The sequence below is a fragment of the Bicyclus anynana genome, chromosome 18 (assembly GCF_947172395.1).
Source record: "Bicyclus anynana chromosome 18, ilBicAnyn1.1, whole genome shotgun sequence".
In the NCBI taxonomy this organism is placed as follows: Eukaryota; Metazoa; Arthropoda; class Insecta; order Lepidoptera; family Nymphalidae; genus Bicyclus; species Bicyclus anynana.
Genome location: NC_069100.1, coordinates 11,688,547 through 11,706,370, shown reverse-complemented (window position 1 = coordinate 11,706,370; position 17,824 = coordinate 11,688,547). Strand labels below are relative to the sequence as shown.

Below are 17,824 nucleotides of genomic sequence, written 5' to 3'. Positions count from 1 at the left end.
TTTAAAAATGTTAGAAGCCTGAGCTATGAAAGTAAAAAAAAAACTAAATTACCAAAAACTATTTTGTTGTTCAATTCAATTCAATTTTTGATTTTATGGCTTGCTGCTGTACCAACTGGGTACAATTTACTTCGCCAATGTCGCGTGGGTAAGGAAGACACACTTTTAGAGGTTGATCGGTGTAAGCTGGGAATCAAGAATTGATTATTAATCAGCTTAATTTTGACACTATAAATAGCGGATTTTTTTTTTTTTTTTTTTGTTAGTGTGGATGTTAGTCACATTTCTGAAAGAACACAAAATTAATATTGTTAGCACATATAATATTTACAGCTTAATGTTATTACATTGAATATATTTACATATAAATTTACAATAGGGACTAAACACAGACATTAACAAACACTCAACATTTAAAGGACGTGGAAATTTAGGAGGGAGAACATCATATAGGGGGTGGAGAAGTTTAGGGCAAGAGAAGAGGATATGGGAAACTGAGCCTTCGTCCAAACCACATTCGCACAGAGAGTGATCTCTCACTCTAATTTTGTTCAAGTGGACAGGTGTACAGGCATGAGCAAGTCTTAAACGGGATATTGTGGAGGTAACCCATCTGACAGCATACCTATGGAGAAAGAACCAAGGTCGCTTGGGTATGTCTGGTTGAATTGAGGCATAGAATTTACCTTTAATGGTTTTTGATTGGTTCCAAAATGATTGCCAAGATTTATCTAAATAGTTTTTTGCTAAGGTGCTGAGGTCATGTGAATAATTTTTAAAATGTTCCAATGAGCCAAGTTGTACAGCTGCCTTAGCACAAGAGTCCGCAGATTCATTACCAGAGATGCCGGAGTGACTGGGTATCCATGCTAGAAATATAGACAAACCCATTAGATGACATGAGAACAGAGCTTCCCTAATCTGTAGTATAATAGGAAATTTTGACTTACTTCTAAAAGGGTTTTCCCTAATGGAATACAAGCAGCTAAGGGAGTCAGTAAAAATAACAGTTTGTTTTATGTTATGGGATCGGGCAAACAGGATTGCCTCTAACAAGGCAACAGCCTCTCCTGTGAACACCGATGTTTCTGGAGGACATTTAAATTGCAAAACTATTTTATATTTGGGAACCCAGCAGGCTGCACCAACACAACTTTCAGGGGAGAGTTTTGAAGCATCTGTGTAGATGAACAAGTAATTTGACCAATTTTGATGAACAATTTCTTGAAACTTTGTGTTGGTATCAGGGGCTTCTTTAATTAGACCCAGATCTGTAATCACAGGAGGATTGTAAACAAGGGCTTCATATGATGTTGAATACAAAGGATTTGTTGGTGATGATGACAAGGGGTGTGGAAGATTATTGAATTTATCAAAACTATTAAGGAGACATGAAGGGGGATTACTAGGTCTAAGAACTTCTGACAATTGGGTTAATTTAGACCATAGAGGGTGGGAAGAAAGCTGAAGTGTTTTACTGATAAATCTATCACATAGATACTGTCGCCTGAGATGCAGGGGAGGATCAACACATTCAACCTGTAGAGCATTTGTGGGGGATGACTTCATTGCCCCTAAGACAATTCTAAGAGACCTATATTGAATTCTGTTCAGCAGTTCTGAGGTAGTTTTATTTAGGGGGTCTAAAATAAATGAACAGTAATCAATGTGACTACGAACTAGCGCATTGTATAATAGTTTTAAGGAGTAAGCGTGAGCTCCCCACCATACTCCTGCTACAGCCCGTAGAACATTGATACCTTTTTCACATTTTCTGGAAATGTATTGTGAATGTGCGAATCCGTTTAGTTTTCTATCAAGTATAATACCAAGAAATTTGGCTTTGTCTATCAAGTTGATAGGTTGTTCCTCCAAACTAAAGTTAAAAGTAGGGATAGATCTCTTCCTCGTAAACACTACTGCTTGGCATTTATCCACTGCTAGAGAAAGACCATGATCAGAGAGCCATTGACTTAGGTAATAAAGTGCAGAGTTGAGACGTAGATGTAGTTCGTCTACAGAGCTAGAACTATGGTAAAGGACAATGTCATCAGCATACTGTAATATGTTGCAAAAGTTGTTTACAGACAATTCTAGATCGTGGGTATATAGGCTGTAAAGTAAAGGACTGAGGACAGAGCCTTGGGGGAGACCCTTCCAGACTAATCTGGGGGGAAGAAAGGTGGACTGGTGTTTTAACACCACTGACCTGCCAGAGAGCAGGTTGCATATGAAATGAGTCATCCTCGGAGGAACACTCAGCTGGAGCAATTTTTGCCTGAGTGACGGAAGAATTACATTATCATATGCAGAAGCAATATCTAGAAATATACCCACTAGGTACTCTCCCCTTCCAAAGGCAGTTCGAATGTCTGTAGTGAGTATGCTGAGACTGTCTGCAGTACTGAGACCTTTCCTAAAGCCAAACTGGGAAGGAGCTAGCATACCTCTGCTCTCCATTAGCCACTCCAATCTGTTTTTAAGGAGGATCTCCATAACTTTTACTAGAGTAGATGACAGTGCGATAGGTCTATATGAATTAGGATCTGATGGATTTTTGCCAGATTTGAGTATGGGGATAACTAACTGGGTTTTCCAGGCAACTGGAATAAAACCCTTTTCAAAAAAATAATTTATCGTGTTAAGAAAACAGTGTTTAGATTTATCATTTAATTTAACCAAAAAAGAGTAGGGTACACCGTCTTCACCTGGGGCTGAATCTTTTAGACCACTAAGGGCTATTTGAAGTTCTGCAAAGGAAAAGAGGGCATCCATTTTATCTGTAGTTGAAATTACTGCAGGAAATGTGGAATCTTCCACAGTTGGAACATAAGGGGGAGCAATTTTATCAGCAAAAGCACTAAGCCATTCAGTTGGGTTATTGGAGATGGGATCAGAGTGATTTAACGATCTGCGAAATCTTCTGATGTTGTTCCAAACCACTGAGGAGGGGGATCTAGGACTAAGTGATTCACAGAATGTGGACCAACTAACCTTTTTCTTTTTGGGGACTATTCTTTTAATCTTAGCAGCTATGTGTTGATACTTAATAAAGTTTCCATTAGACATACAAGCTGTATATTCTTCTTCTGCAGTTGTCCTTTGATTAAATAAATCAGTGCATTCTTCATCCCACCAGGGTGGAGAAGGCAGTTGATTTTTTGCAGAAGTTTTTTTCCTAGGTATGTGAGAGTCGGCTGAAGACAGAAGAGAGTTAATAAATTGATTGTAGTAAGTCGAAAAATCACTATCATGATCCAGAACTGGAAGAGAGTCCATCATATTGTCAACGGACTGGGCATAAGCAGACCAGTTCGCTTTATTCAGTCTATATTTAAGCAGTGGGGTAGGGTTTTGAGGTGGGACAGATCTAGTATTCAATGATATGATAATTGGGAAGTGGTCACTACTATAGGTACTAGGAAGAACTCTCCAGGATAGTTGGGATGCAAGAGAAGAAGAGGAAATAGTCAGATCAACTGCAGACGGGTTCTGAGATGGATAAGCTCTACGAGTCGGAGAGCCATCATTTAGAATACACAAGTTGGCATCCTCAATGATGTCTATCAGTAAAGGAGCAAAACCATCACAGCTGAAACACCCCCACATAGTGTGGTGGGCATTGAAGTCACCCATAACAACAGTTGGGCTGGGAAGGCATGATAGGATGGATTGGATCTCAGGGATCAAGGAAGCATTAGGGTGAGGGATGTACAAAGATAAGAAGGAAATATTAAGGGATCTCACAGCAACAGCATTAATCTGATCACTGTGGGGAGGAAGGGGGATAGAAGAATAAGGGAGGTTGTGCCGTAGGAAGATGGCACTCCCTGCATGACTGTCACTCCTGTCATCCCGCAAACAGAAGAAACCCGGGACCCGGAAGCGAGAACCAGGCCTCAGCCATGTCTCCGAGATGGCAACAATGACAGGTTTATGCAGGTTAATAATTGATATTAATTCATGTTTCTTTGGTCTAATACTTTGGCTATTCCATTGCAGTATTGTTGTTGGGGCCATTTTTAAGGATGTTAAACAGTTCAGTTAAGTTTTGGGCAACGTTGGGCGGTAAAGGCAGTTCACTGCATGGAGCAATAATGCTAACTAGGAATTCGGTTAGTAGTTCCATCATTCTCCCTTGAGATGGGAGGTTATCATTTGGGTTGGGCCTAAGGGCACAACCATTGGGGAGGGATGATGTTGGGTTATTTGTGATGGATTCATGGGCATTTTTATCGAATCCCTTGCCTAGTGGGGCTCGGGGACGAGGGGATCGGAGGATTGTCTCTCTATATGATTTGCGGGGAGTAACATTAGCTGGGCGTGGAGAGTTCATAGGGCGAAAAGGGGAGGATGAAGGACAGGGTGAAAAGGCTATATCTGCAAATGATCTGCGGACAGGGGGAAAGCGTGACGAAGCCTCTATATAGGAGATGCTCTCCTGTGACATCACACTTTTAATGTCCTGCTGACGAGTGAACTCAGGGCAGCTCTTGTCAGATGCAAAGTGCTTTCCTGAGCAGTATAGGCAAGTTGATTTATCTTTAGGTACCTCACAAGAGTCCCCGGTATGTGCTTGAGCACACCTATAACATCTAGGTTTAGACCTGCACTGAGTGCGAATATGGCCAAAACGGCAACAGTTAAGACATTGGATGGTGGGGTATTTGTAGGGTTCAACAGAAAGGGAGGAATAAAAAGAGAATATTTTAGAGGGGAGCATTTGGCCCCGAAAGGTGACTACGACCGACTGCGTTGGAATCCATTCAGTAATTCCATCATTGGACGACTTGCGGTTTAACCTACGGGCCTTTAGTACTGCCCCACATCCGTTTGGTAGTTTCAGAGAATCGACAAATTCGTCCATATGCCATTCTGTGGGCACACCTCTGACTAGACCCATCCGAGTAATGTTATATGTAGGTATAGTGGCTTGATATTTAGCCAGTTTTAAAATTGGGCTGTTCAAAAATAAGTTTGCAGCCTGTGCGGAACTGAATTCCACACTTATTTTATTGCGTCCGATATTTTTCACTCCATCACAAACTATGTCTGTAAACTTATTTTTATGTAAGAACTGTCCAAATTTAAGTGCACGAATAGAAGTACCCGCAGATGGGTCTAAGGTTTCCCTGGAAACTTGAATGATATAAGGGCCTTTGTCGTTATTATTATCATATTCTTTGGGGCCATCTGCAAAGGATGGGTGGGTAAAAACAGTCTGAAAGGAAGATTGGGTTAGATCTGGGGATGTTTTTTTCCCACTATCATTTGACGGCCTGTCATCTTCGACAGGACGCTTTCTGCTAGCACCATGTGCTGTTTCTGAACCGCCGGGGTCTGGGGGCTTTCGAGGCGGCGGATCCACCTCCATGCCTACCTGTCTTACTATTTAGAACTTACCACCACCAAAATATGTTAGTAAAACAAAAAAAATCGGCTACTTTTCACTAAAAAAACACTCGAAATATACACCGCACGTGGGTCAACCTTGGCCGACGCTAGCGAAGTCCCTATTTTGTTGTTTGTGGTTTTAATAAATATGTCAATGTCAGGCGAATTTGTTACTCTACTAAATTAAGAGAGACGGTAAAAATCGTTTTTCTCTTTTACTCTGATAGCTTTTAGTATATATAGGTCACTTTCAAACCAAAATTGACATGATTACTTCATTTTATCAAATATTCATTCTGTTTTACTTCCACGATTTTAGTGGAAGTAAATTTAACATTTAGACTGTTTAAATAACTAAATTATCAGTGAAATTTATTCAAAACAACATGGTGTTGACCGCCGATATAACTTTACCTGAAGAATCGGAATTGACAGTGGAAGAAGTCAATTTATCGACGGCTACTTTGAGAGCTGGTTCTTTCCATTTAGGAAAATACTGCGAACAGGCCAATAATGTAAGTGTTATTGCAGCTTTTTACGATTTCTAATGAGTTCTTTTAATATTATTTATATTATAAAGTGCAACTGTATGTTTTGTGTTTAAATTTGATTGCATAATCATAAAACAATAGGTTATGTTTTGATATTATTTTTATGACCCCCAATGAGCATCACCATAAGTTAGAAAAGCATTAGAGTAGCCTTGATTCACTTGCATGATAAACAAACACTATTCAGTGTTCTAACAAAGTATTACATCTGAAAAATATAAATTTCTCCTGTCATAGTGGTAATAGACATTCCTCCAAAATTGCTAGACTGATTTTGAAAAAGGTTTTTATAAATATATTCGGTAGGTCTAAGAATAGATTGTTATCTATTTTTCACACCCCTAAGTAATAATGGTGGTGATCCACCCCAAAATTTACAAGGCAAAACACTGTTAGCCGGGGCAGCTAGAACAGTTGTTTATAGAGGGCGGTGGGGCCCCTAAAATGGTCCAGTGGCCACCCCAGAATCCTAGGCTACCGATTTAAAATTCTATCGTTGACACCAAAATACAAAATTTACAAAGAAAAATCAATAAAATCAGTCATTGTAAATTAAATCTCTATGCCTAGTTCGGACTACTTTAGTATTTTAGTTGAGTATGAACAATTTTTGGCCGGTAAATCTGAAAATTTTACTTGACTAAAATACTTAAGTTGTCCAAAATAGGCCTTAAGTATGATTATTAATTCTCAGTCAAAAAAAAGTCTCAAAAGTCTGTAAAGTGCAACTCTCCTTCCTAGATAAGCCAATGGTAGCTAGTTATTGTGTTTAAATCATTGATATGCTATAAACTGCTTAGAATTTTAAGTTAATCAATATTAAATATATTGCAATTTGTTGTTTTTACAGGAATTCATGCTCTGCCGTTTTGAAGAAAAGGATCCTCGTAAATGCATTAATGAGGGTAAGGCTGTCACTGCTTGTACCCTGGAGTTCTTCCGGAAGGTGAAGAAGACTTGCTTGGCTGAGTTCAATCAGTACACCAATTGCATTGATAAGAGCTCTGGTGATTTTGGTCTTCAGCAGTAAGTATTGTAATCTTTGCTTGTTAATTTATCTTATAATTAACAGTCAAAACAGATGTCCTACTTGATGGTAAGTGATAAGTCTGTTCAATTCAATTCAATTCTTCTTTATGGCTTTCATTTGTGCCAACTGGGCACTGTGATAAGTCTGTTGGTTAAAAATATAGTAACGCTTTGCAAAGTAAGTAAGAAACACATCCTAGATCCACACAGCAACAGAATGCTGTTTGGTAGCTAAAATAAGCATACCATATGCACTATAAAATGTTGTCCAATGGTGTCAAAGGTGTCCCAGTCCAAGTCTTTCATACCGACACAATGAAAGAAAAAGCTGTATTTTTGCCATTACTTGAAAATTGTTCATTTCTTTTTTTTGTCTGTCTGTATGTTCGTTATAAAAAGAAAAACTACTAGACGGATTTTAATGAAACTAGCTACAATTGTTCTTCATACATCATGGGCAGGTTAAAGTATACTTTTCATCACGTTACAATCAAAGCAGTGAAGGTAAATGTTGGGAAAATGAGAGAAATTACTCCATTTTTTAAGCATTCATTGTGTGTGCAGCCTTAATGGCTAGGGGTAGTCGAATGTTTACATCGACTTTTACGCGGGCGTCCGCTAGTAATAAATAAATAACACCATTTATTTTATCTTCACTTCATATAACTAATGTTTATTCTAAATTTTTCCAGTTGCCGCAAAACTCAAGGAGTGTTTGACGGGTGCATGCTGGAGAAGCTCCACATGGAGCGTCCAGAGTTTGGCTACTTCACTGAGGTCCGAGTTCACTCCACCAACAGGTAAGCACTGTTATTAATTATTATTGTCACAGACAATATTTTTATCTATCGGTACTTTATAACGATATAGCCTACTTATGTGGCTAATTAGTATTTAATCTTTAAACTTATAACAGTCCAGTATTGCTAATCTCCTCCTTGTGTCATATTCCTCATTACTGAGAGCCCTAACACAAGCTTGCTTAACGATGTCGCGCTATGTGGCTCGGATTTTCGTGACTTTCAGAACCTCCTGTAACTTGGTGTCAAGAGTGACGCGGATTTTGTCTGACCAACGCATAGGGCTACGTCCTCGAGGTTTTCAAGTTGCCCTTGACTACAGTCTCACCTGATGGTAAGTGATGATGCAATCTAAGATGGAAGCAGGCTAACTAGCTAGGAGGAGGATGAAAATTCACACCCCTTTCGGTTTCTACACGACATCGTACCGGAAGGGTGTAAAGGGTCGTAAGGGTGGTAGCCACGGTCGAAGCCTCCCATCGGCCAGACCTATTAGCCCATCAATCCATAATGGAAGCAATCAATCCATAATAAGCTAATAACAGTGCCAGATTAAAATAATTTAATGTGTGCCTTTCGGCATAGGCCTCCTCCAGCAACTTCCACTGCTCTCTATCTATTGCAACCTTAACTGCTCCACTGCTCTCTATCTATTGACGACTTAAAGCTCACCACCAACCTTCTCCAGGTTGGTGGTGAGCTTTAAGTCGTCCTCCCATGTAAGGAACTGTTTGCCCCGATTCCTTATGCCATCTCTAGGGTACCATTTCATCACCAATCTGCTCCACTTCCCTGTTGTGTCTCTTAGCATGTGGCCCAACCATCACCAATTCTGCTGGTCGTCACCAGGTGACCCCAGTTTTGGTTTAAAGGTCAGTGTTTTTCATCAATGTTGATTAGCCATTTTAAAAATGGTATTGGGTTGTTTCCAGGCCCAAGCCTCTGGTGGAAGAAAAGGCAGTATACCCCGATACTACTCCAGCCTTACCCGACGACGCAGAGAGGAAGCCCGCACGATTCGGTTCCCGCTTCTACTGGATGACAGAATAAACACCCTACCTCTAACACTTAGGTTGAATTGAAAATGAAATCAGTGAAATTACGATTTTTGTAAATTATTTTAAAGTTTAAATGTCAAAAATTAAGTGAAAATGATTATTAGAAAGGATTTTTTGTCACTTGTGCTGTAATATCATGTAAGTGAAGTCACTTTATTATTTTACTTTCATAGCTGTTTAAATAGTTTGTAGTAAAATATGTTCAAATTATGATATTGTTTTTTTTAAAGTCTTATAATAAATTAAACAAAATTTATGAGTCATTAATTCATTAGTTTTAATAAAAATATCACATCCATAGAACAACAGAGTCTATGGTCTGTCTGCTAGATGATTATTTTAAAAAAAACGTGTAATTTAATGGCCTGTCACACATAGACCACTTGGATGAAGTGTGAAATATGACAAATAAGTGTGAAATATGACAAATAAGTGTGACAACACACTGATTTAGTATTAGCTGGTGGGAGGCTTCGGCCGTGGCTAGTTACCACCCTACCGACAAAGACGTACCGCCAAGCGATTTAGCGTTCCGGTACGATGTCGTGTAGAAACCGAAAGGAGTGTGGATTGTCATCCTCCTCCTAACAAGTTAGACCGCTTCCATCTTAGATTACATCATCACTTACCATCAGGTGAGATTGTAGTCAAGGTCAAGTCAAGTCTAACTTGTAAAAAATAAAAAAATTAAAAAAAAAATTAGTTCATCTCACAAAACCCTGCCTCGTTTCATTACCAACAATCAGTTAATTATATTTTGGCCACCAGTTTTGTGTAATTTTTATTGAATTAAAGTAAACGCTGCACATTTTGTAAATTCCTGATATAAGAGTTAAAATACACTCAAAAATTCCAGAAAAACCTTACAGACCTTTGCCTGTAATTTTAATTTGAAACAAAAAAAAATGTTGGAACTCTTCAATCTATGGTATTGTTGAACCAATGTGTAATTTCTGTGGGTAGGGCCTTGTAGCTTTTTATTGCCTCTTTTATATCGTGCACAGGCGCAGCCAGGGTGTAAAGCTTGTATTCCTTCTGTACTCTGCTGGTGCTCGTGTCACCGAGGGTGTGGGAGTCGGTGCTCTTCGACGGCATTATGATCTCCAACTGCTGCAAATGCTCAAACGCTTTGAGAACCACTGGCCTCGGTACGGATTGGTTCGAAGAGTTTGCGTTTGCGAACTTTGTGTATCTGCAAAAAAATACAATTCAGAGATTTCTGACAGTTTGTAATCGAAAGGGCGATGTAACTGCGGACTAGCGTATAGATGTGCGCTGTTTCAAGATTATGCCAACTGTGTGTCTTTGGAGCCATGACACAAAATACTGAGGCAATTGTAATTGAATATGTTTGTCCCATTCGATCACAACCAGTCAGAAACGCAATCTCTGAGGCCTGACTTTAAATGTTAAAAAAAAAAACAATCAATCAATGTCAATTCATATTGGGCCAGAGTGGTGGGCTTAGGCCTAACCCCTCTAGAAGAGACTCGTGCTCAACAGTGAGCCGAATATGCGTTAATGATGGACCTCACTAACATAGAAATATTTGGACAGTGTGTTTCACAGACAAGAGCCGGTCCTCAATTTTTAACGTTACTCAGTTGTGGGTTGCAAGAATGCCTTGGTTGGCCAATTTTGCTTTGACAGGTTTAGAATTATTGGTAAAGAAAATTATATCTAAAGGCCTTTAAATAAAGTCCAATATTTAATAAAATCCCAAATTCAGAGCAAATTCAAAGTTAAGTATCGAGTTTAAGGTTGAATTTGCAAATGAGACTACTCGAATTGAGTGCCAAGAGGTTGTGTATGGCACTCATTGAGTGGGGATGTTTTTTCGGCGCCGATTGTGCATCCACTTTTTAATAGGAGATTGATGAGCACCAACTAAGGTTGGTTGTCTCTTAGGATAAATAAAAAAAATAACAAACCTATGTAAAACCATTTCAAAATTCATGGGCTGTCCATCGAATATCTCTATACCGTGCATCATTGCTATGACTAGAGACAATTCCAGTATAGACAGTGATTGTAGAAGCTTTACTCTCTGTTCAGAGGATACTGTTTCGTCTATGGTATTGGATAACTCTATGGCGTCTATGTATGGTTTGGATGGTGACAATTTTGATACAGTTTGAAACTGAAAAAGAAAAATAATTGTTTATTTAAACTCTTTTATTTGCAGCATTGCATTTATGTTTGTAAAAGCTATTTTTCTGTCTATGCCATAGAAATAGAACTTTTTCTGAAAATTATAGGTAGGTAACTCTATTTTCTTTTCCGTAGTACAAGAAAAGGTGATAAAGGGTAACAAACAAACTTACATTCCTATTCAAAATATTAGTAGTTGAAGAACTAGCCAATAGGCACCCAATATCTAACTTGACCAGACCCACAGCAAATTAAAAAATAATTAAGAAATTAACCCGAGCTAGGAATCAAAATCAAGACTTCCGAGCTGCAATGATAAATTCCCAATGATTAAAAGAAAAAGCTAGAATTTCTTTACTCAACCCCGGACTTGGACCCAGGACCATGTAATCACAAGCCATATAGGTTAACCACTGGATCAACAAGGCAGAGTGGCAGACTGAAAAGTTACATTTTTAGGGCACGAGCCGTAAGGCGAGGGCTATAAATAGAAATCGAGTTATAATGGGTTTAGCCCCGCGTGTTACAGTCTATTTTTCATTACGATTGTGAGAAAATAAAATGTACAAATGCTACAATTTTGGGTGTCAAAAGGGATATGCTTTTACCCAATGCTACTATCATGCAATGAAGGCATTGTAGCACGAATTGCACAAAAATCACTATATGTTTATTGCACAATGGCTAATTACGTGCAGTGGCATATTTTTTTACGACCAAACTTTTTGTATGACTAAGATAAAAGAAATAGGATTTAGTCTCGGCGTGGCCTCCTAAATTTTGTCTCTTAAAACGCCTGAATTTTTGTAGTCAATGCCATGGAACTATTTAAAAATTAAAAATAAATTTACCTAACATTGTAGCCTCAGACCAATTATAGAAGGACCTGTATCGCACTCATAGTCACGAACAAAATTGTCTGTCATTTTCTGAGGAAAACGAGCTTAGATTTGGTATATATCTTATACTAAACTAGTAGTTTTTGTCACTTTTTTACACAATTCACTTACACAAAAAGGTATTTTTACGGAGATCTTTAACCGACGAACACGATTACAACTATTTAACATCGAATCTATAGAGACAGCTTTTATAATCGCATTAGATCGTTGATCATATACTTTGACAGAAAAGTTACGTCTAGCGAGGCAGGTCCTATACAATAATTGGTCTGAGATTGTAGCACGATTTACCTGTGTGGTAATTAACAAACGACCTGTAGGAAATAATGAGCTTGATATGGCTTGAGGTTTTATATTGAGTAGATTACGAAATGGGGGTAGAAAAAGTATTATTTACTTACCAATATGTCCTTGATGATTTGTTCATTTACAGTATAATAGCACAACTTCTCCAAAGAGTCCACAAGTTTCTGGTCCTGCACCAAACTTTGCACATGCGAGTTCCAGTCTTCCAGGAATGCCCATTCCAGATGCTGGAATTGTTTCACATCTGTCCTGCATTTAGTGAGAATTTGTTCTGGTATGGAATATTGGGAATCAGTGCTGTCAATATCCATCACTTCTTCATTACTAACTGAAAATAATATAAGAAAATGTTTCCCGCTTCTGTCTGTTCAAGATAAATTCGAAACTACTGAACGGATTTCCATACGGTATTCACCAACAGATAGATTAGTCTGTACGCTGTATAAGTAGACGCGAGAATTTTCTTAATTCTCTATGTGTGTGAAGTCTGCCAATCCGCATTGGGCCAGTGCGGTTGGAGGAGACTGGTGCTCAACAGTGAGCCAAATGAAGGTTGTTAATGATGATGACTGTATAAATACCTATAGATTTCCTCCCTTTGCGTTTCTTGGGTAAATCTCTCCTTCCCAAGGCAAGAGGCATACTCAGGCACTGCACTAGCATTTCTTTGCAGTTGCTCAAAGGCGATTTCACCTCACTGTTTTCTGTGTTTTCGTTTGGGAAAATGAATATATGTCGATGCGAGAAACGGGACTTTACCCGTTTCTCCAATAACTCCATCACATCTATACGATTTGTTACACCTGGAATGTTTGATATCATATAAGGATCATATCGTCGACGGGCGCGCGGTGGCGTAAAGATATCCTGTAGTATACATATACAATATACACTAATCATAATATACATACATACATCATCATCATATCAGACGATGGTGGGGGGTCGGCCACTGCGCTTACTAGTGCGGGGTCGTCATTCCAGCATTTTGAGACCCCAACGTCCATCGGCTCTTCGAACTATGTGCACCGCCCATTGCCACTTCAGCTTCGCAACTCATTGAGCTAAGTCGGTGACTTTGGTTCTTCTGCGGATCTCCTCATTTCTGATTCGATCACGATACTTCTAACATAGCTCGTTCCATCGCCCGCTGTGTGACTCTGAGCCTTCTTATAAGGCCCATAGTTAGCGACCAAGTCTCGGAACCATAGGTCATACATACATACATACATAATATTAGTATCTGTACGAAGGCAGGGCCTTCTTACAGTACGGTTCAATGTTACGCAACACACTAATGGGGCTTCGTTCATAACGGTCTCAATATGGAGATAAAATATAGCTCATGTTACTCGCTGATAGTGTAGCTCTCAATTGGAGGTGAAAGAATTGTTTTAATCAGTTTAGTGGCTTTGTTGCGGTGGTTGTGGCGGACTCCCAAATGCAATGCAGGGTGCTAATCCTCATGCATCCATATAATTATATTTATAACAATAATGAATGTGTAGGTATGTATGGATTTTTAAAAGGTAACCCGGCGGGAATCGGTCTGTATGGAATCTTCGTCGCTGCTGCTTAGTGCTCAAGTATTTAGTTTAGTCTGTTTTTAGTATCTATTTGTTGTAATAGTGGCAACAGAAATAGATCATCTATAAAAATTGTCTAACTAGCACAGTTCATGGGATACAGCTGGTGACAGATGGATGGACATATGGGCAGCAGAGTCAAAGTACTAAGGTTTAGTTTAATGGACTCACCCAACACACACATAGGAGCCTGCTTGCTGTGTGTGATATCAAACAGGTTGTACAGCAGCGTCTGTGTGCGTGTACTGTGACAGAACATGTCAAACTGCTCCAGTATGAACACCATGCTCTTGCAGCGTCTGTCCGTGCCGCTCATCAGACAACTCAGGAGGAAGCTCAAGTTTTCGGCAAACGTACCAAACACTCGATCGCCGACAGCATTTTCAAGTTGCATCTAGAATAAAAAAATATGTATTAGACCATTGATTCCCAAAGTGGTCCAGGTGGACCCCCAGGCGTCTAAGGAAAACTCGGCGAGGTTGTCTACGTTGACGTGACATAAAAATGGGGGTTTAAGATTCGTAAGTTCTGGTTCTGGTTCTTATTGACTGCAGAGTTTTCTAAATAAAATAATTTGTGATTTAGTCGCTTCCTTGTGCTGTGTGTAGATATCAAAAATTAAAGTTGGCTCAAATAACTTTTTGCCAGGACAATATAATTTTTTGACATCCACTCACAGCACAATCATATCTCATTATTAACTAAGTTAAGTAATCTATTCTCATGATTGATTCAGCTGCAACTAAAATTTCCATCTAATCACTAAACAAAGTCAAGTTTTGGACATCAATGTAGCAGGGGGTCCACTGGAACCAGTTAAATTAGAAAGTGGTCTATGAGAAAAAAAAGTTTGGGAACCTCTGCATTAGACCCTCAGACTAATTACCTTTGGACTTGTATCACACTCAAATTCACCAAAAACTAGCCAGTCGTTTTTGAGGGGGACCAGGTAAACTCACATCGAAAAAATTTTAACGCCAATAAATATATCCTGTGTAAACAACACACTACTATAAATTTAAATTGCACACACATGCAATTTTAACACAATGACACAGATTTTATAGACGCAGTTTGTAAAGACACGCTAGATCGTGATCATATACTTTTAACACAGGGGTATCTAGCGAGGCAGGTCCTATGGTAATAGGTCTGAGTTTAGACCAAACTTCTCTCTCTTGCTTCATATAACATATGAAACATAAATGTTTCTCTTTCTATCTTCACTAACCTATATCTAGGCTTCAAAACTGATTCACAGTACATATCAGAGCAGGCTTAAAAAAGTACATTATTTAGATCAATTATTATAAACATTATTATTTTGACAGCCTCTATGATGCAGTAGTATGCACAGTGGATTTGCAAGACGGAGGTCCTGGATTCGATCCCTGGCTGGGCCTCAATCGGTTCTTTTAATTAGTCCAGGTCTGGCTGGTGTGAGGCTTTGGCCGTAGCTAGATACCACTCTACCGACTAAGACGTACCTCCAAATGATATAGCGTTCCGGTACAATGTCGTGCAGAAACCGAAATGGGTGTGGATTTACATCCTCCTCCTTACAAGTTGGCCTGCGTCCATCTTAGATTGCACCATCCCTTACCATCAGGTGAGATTGTAGTCAAGGGCAAAACAAAGGTCAATAATCTGTCTATACATTCATCCATATCAAATTAGCTGTTCTGGGGTTACACAAAGTACCTATATAAGTTTCATGAAATTGTCAATATTATACCTGAGCAGTGATAGATTTAAGAGCCACTTTATCGTCATGATGTATGAGGCCGTTCAATTTGACCACTATAGCGTCATTCACCAGATCCGCCTCTTTCGACACTTGGTGAAGGACTGAATTGATTAGCTGTAAAGTAATGGAATTTCTTTAATCTATACTTATAATAAATCTGTATTCTGTAGGTGTATGTATATATATTTATATATAATTTATGTATGTTTACTATTGCATGTATGTATTATTAGTATGTAAAGTATATGTAGTTTATTTATTATTATTTTATTATAGCACTATCCGTTTTCTATTACTTGATTCTTACATTGCAGGTAGTCTGGAGGAAATTGATATTAGCGATAAGACCGCCTTTGTGCATATTTCTACCTACTTATTCAGTTACTTGATGAATATTGTTTTATATTTTTTTTATGTGCAATAAAGAATATATCTATCTATCTGTAGAGGTCACTTCTGTACATGAAATACATTTCCAAAATAACTATCAGAGGGTGATTTAGTGAACGCTACTGATGATGGTAAAATTTTGTATGTCTGTCATTTTCTATAACAAACACATTATAGAAACAAAAACTACTCAACGGATTTTAACAAAACTTTGTACAATTATTCTTCATAGTCCTGTTATAGTATACTTTTTATCACACAATGATCAATAGGAGCAGAACAGTGAAGGAAAATGTTGGGAAAACGCAATACTCTATTTTTACCGCAATACTACTGTAATGGCTGGATTAAAGTGGTCTAAGGGCGGACGAATCGCGGGCGTCTGCTAGTTAAAAATATTTATTATTTTTCTATCATTCAAGCAAGCTGCAAAATTGCAGTCTCACTTGATGGTAAGCAAATATACACTTAATACATGAAAAAAAATTATCAACCTCATAAAAATACAAGGTTTAAGTTACACTTACAGACGCGCTCGGTTTCACTCGCTTAGTTCCCATTCCTGTGGGGACACGGGAAACAAATAACGTATCTTTCTAGTGGTAAGAGAATTATCAATATCGGTCCAGTAGAAAAAGACCCCCTTTATTTAACACCACAGACTTTACCTCTATATAATAAAAATATGATAATATTATTAGATTAGGATCACTTACTGCAGTCTTACCACAACCGCGGGGTCCGATAATAAGAGCCGAATGTGATTCCCCGTGCAGAACTGCTTTTGTTATTAGCTCGTATACATGTTTCCTTTCGCTAGCGTGGTCCCTAAACGTTATATTGTCTTCAATTATTTTTAACTTTAAATATTTTCGTATCAATTTAATTTGCGTAGACAACTGGCTTGCGTTAATTTCGTGCATTATTTACACAGTAAATTATAAATCAAATAATGATAAACTTCGTTAACGTTACAAAAAGAAGTCGGTTAAAAATAGCGTTTATTTTTAGGATTAGGAAACTGGAAATCAAGCATTAAGCAACATACTTAATTATTTAGTCAGGAGCTGGAAATTATCAAAAATGAAAATCAAAATAATATTCGCGCCATCGCGCCATACTTGACTTTGACAGTGAAATAACTGACGTAGGACACTGCGCGTTCATTTTAAGCTTGTTTAAAAGTTATCTTGCAGCGTGTCAAAGCACAGAAAATAATGTTACAAAAAAGGAAAAAAAAAATTAAAAGATTTAAATTTGTTGTGAAACTGTGAAAGATTAACTCAACCTAAAATGAATGAACTTTTTATAAAAAAGGCTCTGGTTTGAAATTAAATATTTAGTTATTAAAGCAGCGTCTGCTGTTTATTACTTATTTTTATTCACCTAAATACCCTAAAACCCACCATTTAACATTATTTTATTTTTTAAAGATAGCTACAATCATGGTCTAATACAAAATCTTTCTGCGCATGTGTCGACACTCCTTATGCGCATTACGCAACTTTAAAAATCGATATGCTAGGCTACACATGAATTAATATTTTATAAAGAATTTTTATACTATTGATTTTTGGAAATATGATATAACAAATAAATCATTATAATAAATGCGGAAATATATGCATATGTACATATAAAATAAAAATTAGTTAAATACTTCAACTAATATTATTTAAATCAATTAATATTATTTTTCCTATTCATAGCAGAATATTAATTGACCTTAATTAAAAGTCAGAGTGATTTTTTTTCCTAGAATTATTTTTTTCTATTTAATTTAGTGTCCGATCGAAAGTTAGGTTTCGGTTTCGGCCAAATATCAAGTTTCGGATTCGGCCATAGGCCGAAACTTTTGCCGATACCGAAAGTGATTTTAGCAGTAGCACCCGCTCGCCTAACTTCGTATT

General features: G+C 38.0%; 2 protein-coding genes and 1 long non-coding RNA gene across 3 annotated transcripts; 1 reads left to right on the top strand and 2 right to left on the bottom strand.

Moving 5' to 3' along the window:
• Window positions 1-74: 74 nt before the first annotated feature.
• On the bottom strand, window positions 75-5,520 carry LOC128198989 (uncharacterized). The gene is made up of 2 exons (XR_008251691.1): window positions 5,445-5,520; window positions 75-186 (listed from the first exon to the last, which is right to left on the bottom strand). It is a non-coding gene; the product is annotated as an uncharacterized LOC128198989 (long non-coding RNA).
• Window positions 5,521-5,638: 118 nt separating this feature from the next.
• LOC112050029 (NADH dehydrogenase [ubiquinone] 1 alpha subcomplex subunit 8) lies at window positions 5,639-9,042 on the top strand. The gene is made up of 4 exons (XM_024088153.2): window positions 5,639-5,909; window positions 6,796-6,971; window positions 7,667-7,774; window positions 8,707-9,042. The coding sequence occupies exons 1-4, from the start codon at window positions 5,781-5,783 to the stop codon at window positions 8,822-8,824; spliced, it is 531 nt and encodes a 176-aa protein (XP_023943921.2). The 5' UTR covers window positions 5,639-5,780; the 3' UTR covers window positions 8,825-9,042.
• Window positions 9,043-9,138: 96 nt separating this feature from the next.
• Window positions 9,139-17,053, bottom strand: LOC112050023 (origin recognition complex subunit 4). The gene is made up of 7 exons (XM_024088143.2): window positions 16,631-17,053; window positions 15,513-15,638; window positions 13,949-14,171; window positions 12,773-12,994; window positions 12,287-12,519; window positions 10,764-10,972; window positions 9,139-10,024 (listed from the first exon to the last, which is right to left on the bottom strand). The coding sequence occupies exons 1-7, from the start codon at window positions 16,835-16,837 to the stop codon at window positions 9,751-9,753; spliced, it is 1,494 nt and encodes a 497-aa protein (XP_023943911.2). The 5' UTR covers window positions 16,838-17,053; the 3' UTR covers window positions 9,139-9,750.
• Window positions 17,054-17,824: the final 771 nt, after the last annotated feature.

Excerpts from the sequence above, each read along its gene's own strand:
- LOC112050029 (XM_024088153.2), top strand. The coding sequence starts at position 5,781 with ATGGTGTTGACCGCCGATATAACTTTACCTGAAGAATCGGAATTGACA. Across the intron at positions 5,910-6,795 it reads ACTGCGAACAGGCCAATAAT|GAATTCATGCTCTGCCGTTT; the intron begins GTAAGTGTTATT and ends TTGTTTTTACAG. Across the intron at positions 6,972-7,666 it reads GGTGATTTTGGTCTTCAGCA|TTGCCGCAAAACTCAAGGAG; the intron begins GTAAGTATTGTA and ends AAATTTTTCCAG.
- LOC112050023 (XM_024088143.2), bottom strand. The coding sequence starts at position 16,837 with ATGCACGAAATTAACGCAAGCCAGTTGTCTACGCAAATTAAATTGATA. Across the intron at positions 12,995-13,948 it reads GGCTCCTATGTGTGTGTTGG|GTGTAACAAATCGTATAGAT; the intron begins GTGAGTCCATTA and ends CAAACATTCCAG. Across the intron at positions 10,025-10,763 it reads TTTGAAATGGTTTTACATAG|ATACACAAAGTTCGCAAACG; the intron begins GTTTGTTATTTT and ends ATTTTTTTGCAG.